The sequence below is a fragment of the Galleria mellonella genome, unplaced genomic scaffold, assembly GCF_026898425.1.
Source record: "Galleria mellonella isolate WM207_F2 unplaced genomic scaffold, CSIRO_AGI_GalMel_v1 utg270, whole genome shotgun sequence".
Lineage (NCBI taxonomy): Eukaryota > Metazoa > Arthropoda > Insecta > Lepidoptera > Pyralidae > Galleria > Galleria mellonella.
This window is the reverse complement of record NW_026442062.1, coordinates 855,974-870,810: the sequence shown is the minus strand read 5'-3', so window position 1 is coordinate 870,810 and position 14,837 is coordinate 855,974. Positions and strand designations below refer to the sequence as shown.

At 34.1% G+C, this 14,837-nt stretch overlaps 2 protein-coding genes across 2 annotated transcripts in view; both read left to right on the top strand.

Annotated features, from left to right (window-relative positions):
* The window catches only part of LOC113523390 (tumor suppressor candidate 3), a 558,159-nt gene that overhangs the window by 323,076 nt on the left and 220,246 nt on the right, over positions 1-14,837 (top strand). The gene's annotated exons all lie outside the window — the stretch shown is intronic.
* The window catches only part of LOC116412721 (protein O-mannosyl-transferase TMTC1-like), a 200,281-nt gene that overhangs the window by 174,856 nt on the left and 10,588 nt on the right, over positions 1-14,837 (top strand). The window contains exons 3-9 of the mRNA XM_031907509.2: positions 1,510-1,687; positions 2,946-3,019; positions 3,697-3,834; positions 5,547-5,723; positions 9,879-10,068; positions 10,280-10,401; positions 13,357-13,521. Of these exons, the coding sequence (XP_031763369.2) occupies positions 1,510-1,687; positions 2,946-3,019; positions 3,697-3,834; positions 5,547-5,723; positions 9,879-10,068; positions 10,280-10,401; positions 13,357-13,521 (1,044 nt within the window). The remainder of the gene's footprint in view (positions 1-1,509; positions 1,688-2,945; positions 3,020-3,696; positions 3,835-5,546; positions 5,724-9,878; positions 10,069-10,279; positions 10,402-13,356; positions 13,522-14,837) is intronic.

Below are 14,837 nucleotides of genomic sequence, written 5' to 3'. Positions count from 1 at the left end.
GGATGGAGGACGACATAGGCTACTTGTTGTTCCAGTCAGTGAAGATATCTCGGTCACGCAGATGAACTCGTGGGTAAAAATTTGTACTACCATATGATATTATTGCTCAAGTACTCCAGTATTCGATATGTACAGATTTCGTATACAGATTTTAGACGCTTACAGTATTTTAATGTTACTGGCGACACTATATACAAGTGAGTTTTTATATTAGTTTCATCGTTTCAGTTATTTTTTCTTTATAAATAGTAAACTAAAAATGCTTAAATTACTAAATATTTATTATGTTTATTAAAACTAAGCTTTAGAGATCGCTATTAGAAATTTTAAACATTAATCGAGTCTAATGAAGTATTCAAATACCCAAACAAGAATTTGAGTTCTTGTTCGAGTCCTCTGATTCGAGTCAGGAATCGATTCATTTATTTATTCTTACGAAAAGAATCGTATATCAATAAAAGGTCGGCTCGGCACATCACTATGGATATGTTTTCGCTGACTGTATTACTTCGTATATTATGAGCGAGTTCCGTCTCTGGGATTTATGATCCATTTTCGTTTGACAAAGTAACGTAAACACATAACAATTATGTATGTATATGTGCACGTAGGTATTATTATATGTTTTGGAATGGATAAATTGATATTCACAGAAAGGTTTCAGCTATCCAACTTTTAGATTGCTTAAAAGGTTTATATTGGTACATTACTAGTAAAGTATAACTGTAATAATAGATATCCACAGATTATAAATAATAATATTATAGATGTGAAAGCGAGTTTCTGTTTGTTACCTCTTAGCGTCTTAACGGTTGAACTAATTAGTATGAAATTAGGTATTAGTAAATTAGATATTAGGGAAACTATATCTTCATATAATGTTAAAAACTATATTTGTTACAAGTTAGTATATGCACACCCAAAACTGTATTCGAAATTGTATCAGTCATTAACTATGCATTGCTGAAAATGTCCTACCCCATAAGGGGGTTTTTTTTTGAGGGGTGAAAATGGAATGGTAACTTCGCCTGCGCCAATGAGATATGCCGGCGGAGCACCAGTTAGGGGTGATAGATGAGAATGAAAACAGGCCAGTTAGCCCATCATGATGAATTCATCAGGAATTAACCATGATAGTTTCCAGGGGGAACCGCGAGGAGGTTGACCTGGTTGGGTATATTGCTAGCAATGGGATTCTCAGTCTCCATTACTAACAATCCCTTTCTTAGTCTTTAGTTTTCTTAGTCTTCTCTTACAACACCCATGTAAAAGGAAAGGGTGGCCCATTTTATGACGGAGCTACGTGACAATTCGGCGACGTGTATTTGTAAAACTATAATAAAAAATGAAGTTTGTTTCTTTTTTTCGTTGAAATTAGTATTTAAAACGACAATAATACAAAAAAAAAAAAAAACAAAACAAATGTCAGTAACGGTAAAAATAAAGATTTGGTTTCTTTGTTATTATTTTTAAACTTTAAAAGACTAAAGCAAATCTCGATTGTTTCAGATTGAACCACGCGTTAGCCGGCCTCCGGCCGTGGTGGTGGCATGCATGCAACGTTGCGTTGCACGCTGCGTGTTGCGTGCTTGTTGCACGCGCCTGCGTTACGATAGCGCGTTTGCAGCGACCTTTTGCAGCGCTTGCGGCGTTGCTGTTTGCTGTACACCCTGTACATACAGAGGCGGTAAATATATTTTTAACTGTTTTAGTGCTATTGATTTTTACTCATATCTATTTAAAAATGTTAAAGAAATCTTTGTCTTGTTGATGCCATTTACCCTTGTCTCTAAAAAAACTGTATCTCCTCAAAAAAATATCCAATTTTAATAATTTTCTACAGCGAGCTAAACAGTAACTGATTTCACGTGGTACTTTTAGTTACAATACGCACGAGCGCCATCACGCTCGTCAGCACTCAAACGGTTAAACAACTTGGAATGACAAGTAAACGGTAGGCTATTAGTTTTGCTCCTGAAAAGCATCCTGGAAGTATAGAATACGCTGTGACAGCAATGATACCCTTCATGTAATGCCATTCCTGAGGATTTAAGTATTATAGCTTCGTAACATATAATTCGTAGCTTTACTACCATATCTCACCTTCAAATCGCAACAGAATTATTTAAGTACAACTGTTTAGCTTGCAGAGATATATGTGGGATATAACTCCTGTTTTTACAAAGATCGACTGGGAAAAATTATTGTATAGCATTATATTCCGTCTTTTGTACCTAACAAATGTGGTCAGTAAAGAATATATAAATAAATAGATAAAAATACCCATGCAGATTATTTAGAATGATACAGCATATTTTTTCTTGATTAATTCTACCAAATTTTCTTCTTTTTTTTTATACCACTGAGGTGGCAAACAAGCATACGGCCCACCTGATGGTAAGTGGTTACCGTAGCTTATGAACACCTGCAATACCAAAGGTATTACGCGCGCGTTGCCGACCCTGAAGAAACCTCTTTACCCCCCTTTTGAAGAACCCCATGCTGTAGTCTCTTGGGAAAACCTCAGCAGGGAGTTCATTCCATAACCTGAGTGTTCGTGGGAGAAAACATCTCTGAAACCGCGTTGTACGCGACCATTTAGGCTGTAAGGTATGAGGGTGAACTCGCTGTCGATGGCGAGCCGTACGATGATAGAAAGTGGCCGCAGATATCATATTGAATAATTCCTCTGAGCACAAGCCGTTGTACAAGCGGTAGAACACGCAGAGTGAGGATCTTCTATCAACAATAATTTCTTATTTCACACAGTACGTCCATTTTTAATATATTTTTTTTTATTTAGAATACATTGTTTATCAAATTTAATATACACAGCAAATTAAGTACTAAAAAAAGTAATTTAAATAATTATATTCCATAAAATTAACCAAAAAGATATGCGGCTGCATCTTCTCTGATTTAAGTACACTTTTTTATATCAACAGGTGGCCGGCGTAGTAGGCAGAGCTGATGTTCTAGCGTGTATATTTTTCCTGTCTTCACTTTTAGTATACCACAGGTAATATGATATGTATTACACCTATTTTTGTTTTGAGATGACGTCAGACTCGACAAGTTCTTTTTATGTTGATAAATTTCAATGATAACTTTATAAGAACGGTATTTTTTTTCACAATCCAGTAAGGGTTGTGCTCAAGCAAACAATTGTGTTGTTACCACATTAAAATTAATGGCAGTTCTCGTACGTGCTAACCCTTGTAACATAAAGACCTTAAGTGTCTAATAATAGCTGCATGTAATTATTCTTCAAATTGAAATACAGCTGAATCTAAAACGTTATGCAAAATTGAAAAAAAAAATAACATTATACCTTAACATAATTTTTTAACATTATGGAACTAACTTCCCGCAGTAGTATTTCGAAACTGATACGACATTAAAAATTTCAAAAAAAAAAAAATATACTACTTTAAATGTTTGGTATTATTTCTTTAAATTTGTAAATTCTTCATGAATAAAAATTCATAATATTTGAAAATCAGTGCAGCGAATCTCTTGCTCAATTGATAAGAGCACTGGCTTCGACACGACACAGAAGATGCGGGTTCAAATCCCGACCTAAAATTTTAATTACTCAATAAATATTGGAATATTATTTTTATATTATAATAATATATTTTCTTTAATAATATTATTAATACATCTATATTAAATAGCCTTTGTATTTTGTTGTAGACCTACTAGCAACAAGAAGTGTGTGTGGTTGAGTATAGTGCTCGGTGCACTGAGCATGCTCGCCAAGGAGACTGGAGTCACTATACTCATGCTTAATTTAGCATTCGACTTTTATAGATGTTGGCCCTATGTAAAAAGGTAAAATTTATTATTAATATAACATTTAGTATAAGTATATCACTAATAAACATTAATACAAACAATAGAGAATAGAAGAGGCAATATGCTGTGTTAACCTATGGAACATGACGATTTTTTAAAGAGCATACTAGAAGGACAAATAGAGGGCAAAAGAGAAAGGGGAAGACCGAGGAATAACTACATAGGACAGATAAAGGAAACACTAGGTGTCATGTCGTATAGGGAGGTCAAAGATATGGTCTGGAATAGAGCTGGCTGGAAGAGAATGCATGAATTAGTTGCATGGACAAGAGGAACCTCTTAAATGAAAATAAGAAGTACTAAATACTGGAATTAATTAATTTTAGACTAACTCTTCAGTGACGGAAAACACCAATAATAAATCAAATTAAATTGAATGACGGCGGTAGGCTCGCTCCCTGTCACGTAGGTATTTAATATGCTCGGCGAAATATGGGCATATCGAGTAGGGATGGGTGACATATAGTAACATCTATATATTTTAGTTACAATATCTACATATATACTGATCCCATAACAAATATGTTAAAAGTCTGTTATCCAAAAAAAAATTGTGGGTAACAAACTTTTGACATATTAGAAAATAGATACCGATATGGGCGATATCGAAACAGGTGATGACCTTTTTTCTGATAATAATGCTCAGAAGAAACGAATATATAGATATCGAATCGATATTCATATTGCCCATGTCTAATATCAAGTGTTTCTTTCGCTACGACGACAAATGCCTCTGACTATCCTCATTAAGTATTGCGGTCGTGAGTATATTAATTTTATCATACTTTTTAAGAATTCAACACAAATTTGACACAAAAAAACTGGTATAACACCACGTATCGTCCAATATTATTTTACGCTAAAAGAAGCAACTAAAGGGAAAAAGCCGAATATACTAGTGCAAACAAAACTCGAATAAAATATTTTACTAAGTCGTCCATTCAGCGTGACTATAATAGGCTGTTACATTTTGTTTCACTAAAAAAATACCGACCTCAATTTTGGTAAAACCAGTTAGCTAGATTTAAAAATTAAACTATTTTTGATAAAAAATCCAAATTTGATAAAAAAAAATTATGAAACCGTTTCTGAAATATGTCCTTTTATATAAAAAAAAAATAATAATTTTTCAAATTGGTTTATAAACGACAATAACAAACATAAAAAACAGAACTGAATTAAATTACAGTCGACTAATTATATATTTTGCGGCTTTGTCCACATGGATTAAAATAAAAAATCCAAGCCCAACCCATGTTATGTATAAAAAATCTATTTTTTATATATAAAATGGGTTGGCCTTGGGTATATGAACTATTTATACATTCAAGTCTGGGCGGCTATTATTTTTTATTCATGATAATGGAATGGTAACCCCGTCTGCGCTATCAGTACACGCTGGCGGAGCACTAGTGAAGGATGATAGATGAGGATGAAGCAGGTCTGTTGGCCCATCATGACAATACAACAATAAATTAACCACGATGGTTTACAGGGGAATCACGTGAAGGTCGACCTGCCACGGTATATGGACCTATTACATCTCATTACTAACAACCCCCCCTCCTCCCTGTTCGGCTTCATTCGGAACAAACATTCAAACTCCTTAAAACATTCGACAAACAAAAAATGCCTAAATTTAAGCTTTTTTATTTAATAAAAATTATTTCTATTCTATTCTTTTCCAGATCTATATGTTCACTGAAAATAGAGAAAAAGTGCACTGGACTGTCTATAAGAAGCATCAAAGTAATATTGTCCCTCGCCTTGCTCATTTGCCTGAGGTTGGCACTACTGCAGGGTACGTGGCCAACGTTCTCACCACAGGACAACCCAGCTGCCTTTCATCCTAGTTTTTTTGTTAGGTAAGATATTAATAAATATACATATATATATATATATATATATATATATATATATATATATATATATATATATATATATATATATATATATATATATATATATATACAAAAGAAACACACAGCCATGCAAATGCAACTGCTTCACGGTAGAAACACGAATGGGATAGAGGTGCCCAAGCAAACGTCTTCTGTACATAGTCTCCCTCTGCTAAACTCTGGTAAATGTAACAAATAAATTGATTTTCACATTTTATAATATTAGTAAGGATATGTTGTATACGTACATTGGAACGCAATATCCAAAACCAATACTGGAAATAAACGCGTAATGCGGTCTGTGTGTTTCCGTTCTAACAATTTCCACCTCAACATCAAACCCCGTAGATCACTGGATAATAAAGACGGAATGAAAGATTGAAAGTAATATATTAGAAACGAACTCATCTCGATTCACGTGATAGAGTATTTAGTGGCGTCACAAAGCCTAGTTTACACTGTCTTAGTGATTTAGTCGAGTGACGAGTTATTTAGTAAAAAAATTTACTCTACCAGAGATGTCAATATGTTTGAATAACAAAATTTTTATCTTACATTTCGCTTGTCTACATTATTGAAGCTCCATGAATTGGATTTAATTTAATTATACTATAAAGACTGATTTGTTTACCATATTTTTTGTGTAACATTATATTTTACTGTTTATTATTAAATATAGAAATAAAAAGATTAAGTGGAACCATTTAAAAAGGTCAATTTATCATCACTATAACAACATTAACGTTCTACTACAAGACTCGGGTAAATCCTCGTAAGAAGGGAAAATTAAGCCAAATGTTATGTTGGTCAGGCAGCTCGATATAGAGTACTTCAAGTTTTTCTCTCTCTTTATATTTCGCTTTTTCATATTCACATCCTGGGTCTGGAAATTAAAAAGAGAATACATTATAATTTTATTGAATTAGGAAATGAAAATATTATTATATTTGTAGTAGTTATTATTTTCATTATCGACTAAATTTAAAGATTACACCAACAAATGCCATCATCCTCATAAAAGCGTAAAAAATTTTATTCCAAATTTAATTTTATTAGACACGCTACAACTTGGTCAAGCACTAAATTATAATAAAGCGATCTTTACAAGTATTACCGTGTTTATGAAAGTAGTTATAATATTTTTTATCATCATCATCAGCACTGCCATAAGGAATAGGATCATTCCTTATAGCAATTTATTATTGGAAGGATTTTCATATAGTAGTTACCACGCTTGGCAGGCGGAATGGCAACTGCAGTTTGGCTTTTGGTGATGTTTTGAGAGAGAGGGACGCTACTGCTTATCCTTCGATCGATTAAGTTCTCTTAATCGTCTCTTACGACACCCACGGGAAAGGAAGGAGCAATATTTTCTATTACCTTCTAAATGTTTTCTTCACCCGTATATTATTTTTAAATTCCCTTTCTTAAAAATGAATAAATAACTGGCAACACATTAGACAAGAGGTTCGTAAGATATATACGTTGACAGCTAGTAACGTTCCAGACAGCTGGTAATAACATACTTGTAGCGCTCTCTGAAGATAAATTGATTTATGATGTCTTACTACTACACTAGACAAAATGAAGTCATAATAAGAAATAAGAATTATGTGGTTCCATTTCTACGTTGCTCTCTTGGCGAAACACAGTTTTATATTTGACCAACAATCCATTTTATTCTGACCAAAGAATTGATTTGGAGCAGTTGTATTTTGTTACAAACGTAAAAGACGAGAGTAATTTTATTTATTGGGTTCGTTACATTGTAGCAGCAACAGAAAATGTATTGTTTATTTTACTTCTGTTTTGGAAATGGTCAAAATAGTATTGTTATTATGATATGTGTGGTCCCGACGTAGAATAGGCCGCCCCTTCCTTTCCTATGGGTGTCGTAAGAGGCGACTTAGAGAGGGCCAGGGATGGGCAGCAGCGCCCCTCTTAAAACATCTCGAAAGCCTAACTACGGTTATCAATTCGCCTGCCAAGCATGGCAACTACTAGTAAGACCATTCAAGAGGGTGGGGGGGGGTTATGTTCAGCAAAGTCAGTTAACATATCCTGGCCACGCAGACAAAGGACGAAGTAGCGGGTAAAAAGTATTATTATTATTTTTTTTTTTTTTACAACACAGGGGCAAACGAGCATGCGGCTCACCTGATGGTAAGTGACTACCGCCGCCCATGATCACCCACAACACCAGCGGCATTGCAGGTGTGCTGCCGGCCTTTTTATAAGCCATCAAGTCGTTTTACTATTAAAAATAACTCTAATGTAAACTTGAGACGTAAAATGAGCTGATGTTACGACTTCTCTACTGGGAATGAGAAAACGTTGCTTGTTCTTAGAAATCCGTGAAATCAGCATTCAAGTAAATAATTGCATTTAAAAGCTTATGATGGTAATAGCTTTTTAGCTGTTTAAAGAGTAAGGCTTCAATTAATGCTGTTTATCAGGAAATAAATGTGTTTTTTTTATTATTATGCACTTTAAAATGGCTAAAAAATCAAGCTGATGACCCACCTGATGGAAAGCTGTAACCGTCACCTGTAGACATGAGCAGTACCATGGAAATAACAGAGTATATTTTTTCGCCCGTGATACGTACCTCCATTCGTTTCATTCCTGAGGAGTAAGGTGTTATACCTCTCTACCCTGTAAATTCTTAGCTATATCGCACCCTCCATACCGAAAGCCATGCAAATACAACCACAGAGTTACACAAGCAAAGTAGTTGCCGCTTCCTGTAATTGCCACGTTTGGCAGGCGGATTGATAACCGCAGTTAGGCTTTTGGTGATATTTTAAGAAGTATAATGCTGCCCAAACATCGACCCTTAAGTTCCTTTAGTCACCTCTTATGACACCCACATGAAAGGGATGGCCCATTCTATGCCGGGACCACACAGCATAGAATGTTTATTAAGTAGTGTCCGTGTAATGGGTATTTTCGTTGAAGGATTTAAAAAGCAATGTGACACGAACCGTTTAAATGTAAATATTATAAGTATTATATTATTACCAGAGGGAGACTTTGTACAAAAGTCGATTGCTTTGGTACCTCTGTCCCATTCGTGTTTCTACCGTGAAGCAGTTGTGTTTGCATGGCTGTGTTTCGGTTTGAAGGGTGAGATATGGCAGTGAATTTACAGGCTACAGAAGAATAACACCTGAGTCCTCAGGAATGGCAACGCATGGGGGGTATCATGGGCGAAACAGTATACTCAGTCGCCCATTGTTTTCTCATTGTGATTATTTCTTGTAATTATTTATATTTATGATAAGTTTACTATTCTAATCTTTTGGAGGAAACAATAAAGAGTATCTATCTATCTATCTATCTATCTACCTCTATTATGTCCATGGTACTGCTCATGTCTATAGGCGACGGTCACCACTTTCCATCAGGTGGGACGTCAGCTTGTTGGCCATTCTAAGTTGTGTAAAAATGAAAATATTATGAGTACACTTTATTTCTTAAATACACATGGAGTTTCATGCTGCCGCCGTAAAAGTGTTCTTATACGACCCGTAATTTCTACGTTATGGTTGGACGTAACATGAAAATTGCAGGTTAAAATAAATATCTGATATTTTTTTCACTGAACTAAATTACAGATTGCCAACCTTTAGTTACATTTGACAAGAATATAATAGTAAATTGAAAAATACGGATAAGTGTGCATGATACTTGGTTTAATAGGATTTTAATAATTTGATTTACAGTTAACTGGAAAATGAATTTATGAATTATATACTAGTTTGCCGTGTGGTCGCCGCATAGGAAAGGTCACCCCTTCCTTTCTCGTGGGTGTCGTAAGAATCGACTAAATGGAGCGAGGGATGAGTAGAAGCGTCCCTGTTCATCTCTAAAACCCGCCTGCCAAGCGTGGCAACTACCGGCAAATCATCCAAGTGGGAGGCTTATGTTCAGCAGTGGACAGTTAAAGACTGATTTGATGATGATGATGATATTAGCTTTTACCAACAACTTCGTCGACGTAATCAGAATTTGTTGTTGTTGCGTTGTTGTGTAATTACATATTTTTAAAATTATATATGTATTCTATTATTATTCTTATGTTTCACATATGTATTATAATTACAAATTATTCAACAGGCTGATGACATTCTGCTACCTGGCAGCGTTTAACTGGTGGCTGATGTTGTGCCCGTGGTCACTCAGCCACGACTGGCAGATGGGGTCGGTGCCGCTCATCACCAGCGGCTGGGATCCCAGGAACCTGCTCACCTGTGCAGCATTCGGGGCCTTACTGCTGTTGTGTTACCGATTTATAGCCGACTTAGAGGTTTGTGTATTTGTCTAACTTATAATTAGTGTATTGTACTAACAATTTATGTATTGTTCTTACTAATAGCATGTGTAATGTACAAATACTTACTAACAGTTGGTGTATTGTATTTATAATTAATATAGATAGATATTTTTTATTATTTCGTCCAAAAGATTACAGTAGTAAACTTATTATAAATATAAACAATTATAATTTTATCTACCAGGTACAGAGACACACTCCGGCTGTAATCGGCCTCTTACTGTTGGTGATACCCTTCGTGCCTGCTAGCAATTTACTAGTTACCGTCGGCTTCGTTATCGCCGAGCGGGTCCTTTATATACCCAGGTAAATATAATGATTTATCTGAATAAAAGTGGACGACAGAGGAAACCAGGAAAGGATGTTAGAAACGTACGTATATTAGCAGAAGGAACTTAAAAGATTAGGGCTGTGAAGGGAAGCTAAAAGGAAACATCTCTATTGTGTATATTTAAAATTTAACAATAATTATACCAGAGGGAGACTTTGTACAAAAGTCGTTTGCTTGGGTACCTCTGTCTCATTCGTGTTTCTACCGTCAAGCAGTTGCATTTGTATGGCTGTGTTTCGGTTTGAAGGATGGGATATGGCAGTGACTTTACAGGGTATAGAGAAATAACACCTGAGTCCTCAGGAATGGCGACGCATGGGAGGTATCATGGGCGAATCATTATACTCCATGTCTATAGTACTGTTCATGTTTATAGGCGACGGTAACCACTTTTCAACAGGTGGGCCGTCAGCTTGTTTGCCATTCTAAACTGCATAAAAAAAATATATAAAAACTATAAGTAATATTGTACATGTGGCTTATATTCCACAATATACTATGAAAATGATCCTAATAAACTCATTAAATAACATACTGTTTGATGATCTGATAATGATTGATACAAATTTTTAATTCGAAAATTAATTTTGTTTTAAAAAAAAACAGCACTTAAGTTTCTTGCTAGTTCTTCTCATATAAAGTTGCATTGAAAATGGGCACTAAATTCAATAAATTATATAAATTTTTTATAGTAAAAAGAAAAAAAAAACTATTAAACTATTAAAGTTTACTTCAACAGTAATCATTTTTATTTATAAAAATGTTTAAATACAGATTTGTAGATATATTTTAGAACTTCTTTTAATTGATGATGGTAATTTATTACTTTATATATAGGCATATTAAGGTTTCTTCGATGTTTGGAACGCGCACGTAATACCCCTGGTGTTGAAAACGTCCGTTACAAGGAAGGCACTCGTTTACCATCAGACGGGCAGTATGCTTGTACGCTAATTTTTTGTATAAAAAAAATATCATGCAATAAATATCTTTAATTTTATTTATTAAATATTTTAATTTTAGTTAGTCATTAGTCACATTCACTCAAGACTAAAGATCACGAATTGATTCCGAAACTAGTCGTGATTTTTCGATATAATTATTTGTAAGTTAAACCGGTAGTTATTACTTTAAAACATAATGTGTGTTTACAAAACTTTTAACAATAAAACTTCATAATTAGTGATATCTTGTAAACAATACAAAATAATATAACCAGTGTATGGAAGGGTCTTTTTCAAAGTTCGTTAAAAATGCATATCAGAGGTCGTTTAATTTACACTAAGCGGTGTTAGATTGATTCCCCCTAAATTGTAGCCCACCTGTTGATCACTATATCGAATATCGCTCATTTGAACTCTGCGTAAACAAGGCTTTAATTGATCAGGAGATTGCCCGAAATAGGATATTATTTTTCGTACAATAATTAAGGCGCAGTTTAATCGATAGCCAATTAATTTTGCTAATAGTAGCTAAATAATTAATTAATTATGTTGAAATTTGTTACATAGTAGACTATATACACAAGTACATATATATAATCTTCAATATGATGCCCACAGCCACTTTCTACCATCGTACGGCTCGCCATCGACAGGGAGTTCATCCTCATGTCCTACAGCCCCAATGGTCGCGTACTGCGCGGTTTCAGAGATGTTTCCTCCCACGAACACTCAGGTTGTGCAATGAGCTCCCTGCCGAGGTTTTCCCAAGAGACTACAGCATGGGGTTCTTCAAAAGGGGGGTAAAGAGGTTTCTTCAGGGTCGACAACGCACGCGTAATACCTCTGGTATTGCAGGTGTTCATAGGCTACGGTAACCACTTACCATCAGGTGGGCCGTATGCTTGTTTGCCACCTCAGTGGTATAAAAAAAATAGATGTATATAAAAGTAAAAACATTGTTGAAAAATATCTTAAAATCATTTACGTGGATAAACTAGTATAGTTAATTCTAAATTTTCACGTTGATACATATGAGTATATGGTATGTAGGTACTATTTATTTGTAACCGTGTCGCGTTAACTTTCAATTTGAAATTGTATTTACTTACATTTAAATTTAAATAAACCAATGTATTTATGTAATTTTAAGCATTTTACAAAGAGAGAAAATTTTCAAATTTCCTATAACTTTGTTGTCTACGTACGTACGTTTCGCAATGTCTTTACAAAATCCAAATAGATTTTTATAAACATAATACATTAGTAACTCTCATGTTAGGATTTATCAATGTGAATTGGTAAATGTGAGAATTTTATAAAAACAAGATCATTTTTAAATCCACAAGTTTTTATAGTAACATATGCACATATAACGAACAAAAGGCGGTCTTATCACTACAGCAATCTCTTCAAGGCAACATTTGGGTACAGAAGAAAAAAATAGGCGGTAGCTTTTTGGCGCTATTAATATTGTTTTTTATCGAACAATATCATAAAATATTTAATGTATTTGTTTTCTATCTTTAGCTGTTCTTAATGTAGATTCTGAGTGACAGCTCACTCTGTACAGATATAAACTTATAATTTGTTTAGTACACTCTGACAGTGTATTCGTATACACGATGTATAGTCACTCAAACCCTTTTTTTATATACCACGAAGGTGGCAATCAAGCATACAGCCCGTCTGATGATAAACGGTCACTGCAGCCTGTGGATGACTGCAACACTAGGGGTGTCACGTGCGCATTGTCGATCCTAAAGAAACCTTAATACGCTCTTTCTAAAGAGCCCCATACCTATATCTGTTACATTAAAGCTAATTTTACATAAGTTTTAATCACGTTTTATTAATTTTGCGATAGTATTTTAAGTTAAATAAGTAAAGTATCTTACGTAGGTTTAACTTTCATATGTTAAGGCGATCTTAGGTTACTTTTATACTTTTTTATTTGCTATTTTAAGCTGCATTTTTTTTTATTGCTAGTGTGGGTAGTGTCATCATAACGGCATACGGGGTGCAACTGATGTGGTACTCCAAGCCGTGGACAAAAGGCTTCCTTGTCATCGGGCTGGCGCTACTCGCTGCTAGTGGAGTTGCTAGAACATATAAAAGGAACGCGGATTGGAGAGATCGAGCTACACTATTGAGGTGAGTTTGTAAAATTTATAATAATATTCCCAAAGAGGGTTGACGTCAGGCAGGTGGCCGGTCGTAAAACTAAAAACCAAGTCTTTTTGTAATATGAACAAAATTATATTACGCCGACCCCAAATTATTGGGATAAGGGTAAGAAGATGATGAAGATGATGATTCCGAACTCAGTAGTAAATCATAAAAAATAACAGATTTTAAATATTATTTCTATTCTAATTAGATTTACAAAGACAAATTTAGCCCTTGGAAAGAATTCTATTTCTCAACCTTAATATGTCTTGTTTTAAATAGGTGATTTCGTGGAAATTTTGAGAAGTGCCTAGTCCTAGTCTATGAGGATTCTATTACGTACTAAATTTGAACTTGTACTTGTTCAATTATTTCTAAGATTTCGTCGTTTATTTATTTATTTATTATTACAAAATCTACGGCTTTTAAAATCTATAATATTTTAATGTTATTTTTAAATGCAAGTACTTACTATTTATGGATTTACAATTTATAAAATATTCCTTATTAAGACATTATGTTAACATAACGACTTATATGAAATAAATATTGAATAAAAACGTAAATCGCCGATAATTTTAATATAATGACAAATATTATTTCCATAAAGTGAACCTTAAGCTTCTTTATCATTTTAAAAGGTAAAAAAAATAATAATAAACTATTTCCTATAACCATACCAGCACTAAACTACGACAAATAGTTACGCATTCGACACATCAAATTGTTTTTTCTCTTATTTTCCCATAAGTGATTGACAAAAAATGATTTATTTCTTTACATTCCCCCATAAATCGTCGGATACTTTGCGAATTGTTCGAGAAGTCGATATATTATTTAAGAGTCAATCGCTGTGGCAGCTCTAACACAATGCAAAGTTTTATAGTCACCGGTGACACTATAAAATCTTATATTTCCCTGTAAGCTGCCTGTTATGTGCACTCGAGATGGCTGCCTTTATCGCTGACACCTATTCTTATACATAGCTTATATACAATCTCTTGTTAATACCTAAGAGACAGCTTCAACTATTTCCTGCAACGTTTGAACGATTCTCATAACATTATCAATATTTTTCATGACGGTGACAGTTTATAATTTATTGATCTATCGTAATAGATCATAAACAGACAGTCTCATCATCATCATTATTATGATACCAGCCGTTCATCATCCACTGCTGAACATCAACCAGTCTTCCATATAAGAAAATTATTTTTTAACTGAAATAATATACTTACAAATTAGTCCTATAGAAATTGTATCAAAATTGGTTCAGTAATGCAATTTTTAAGTCAAAA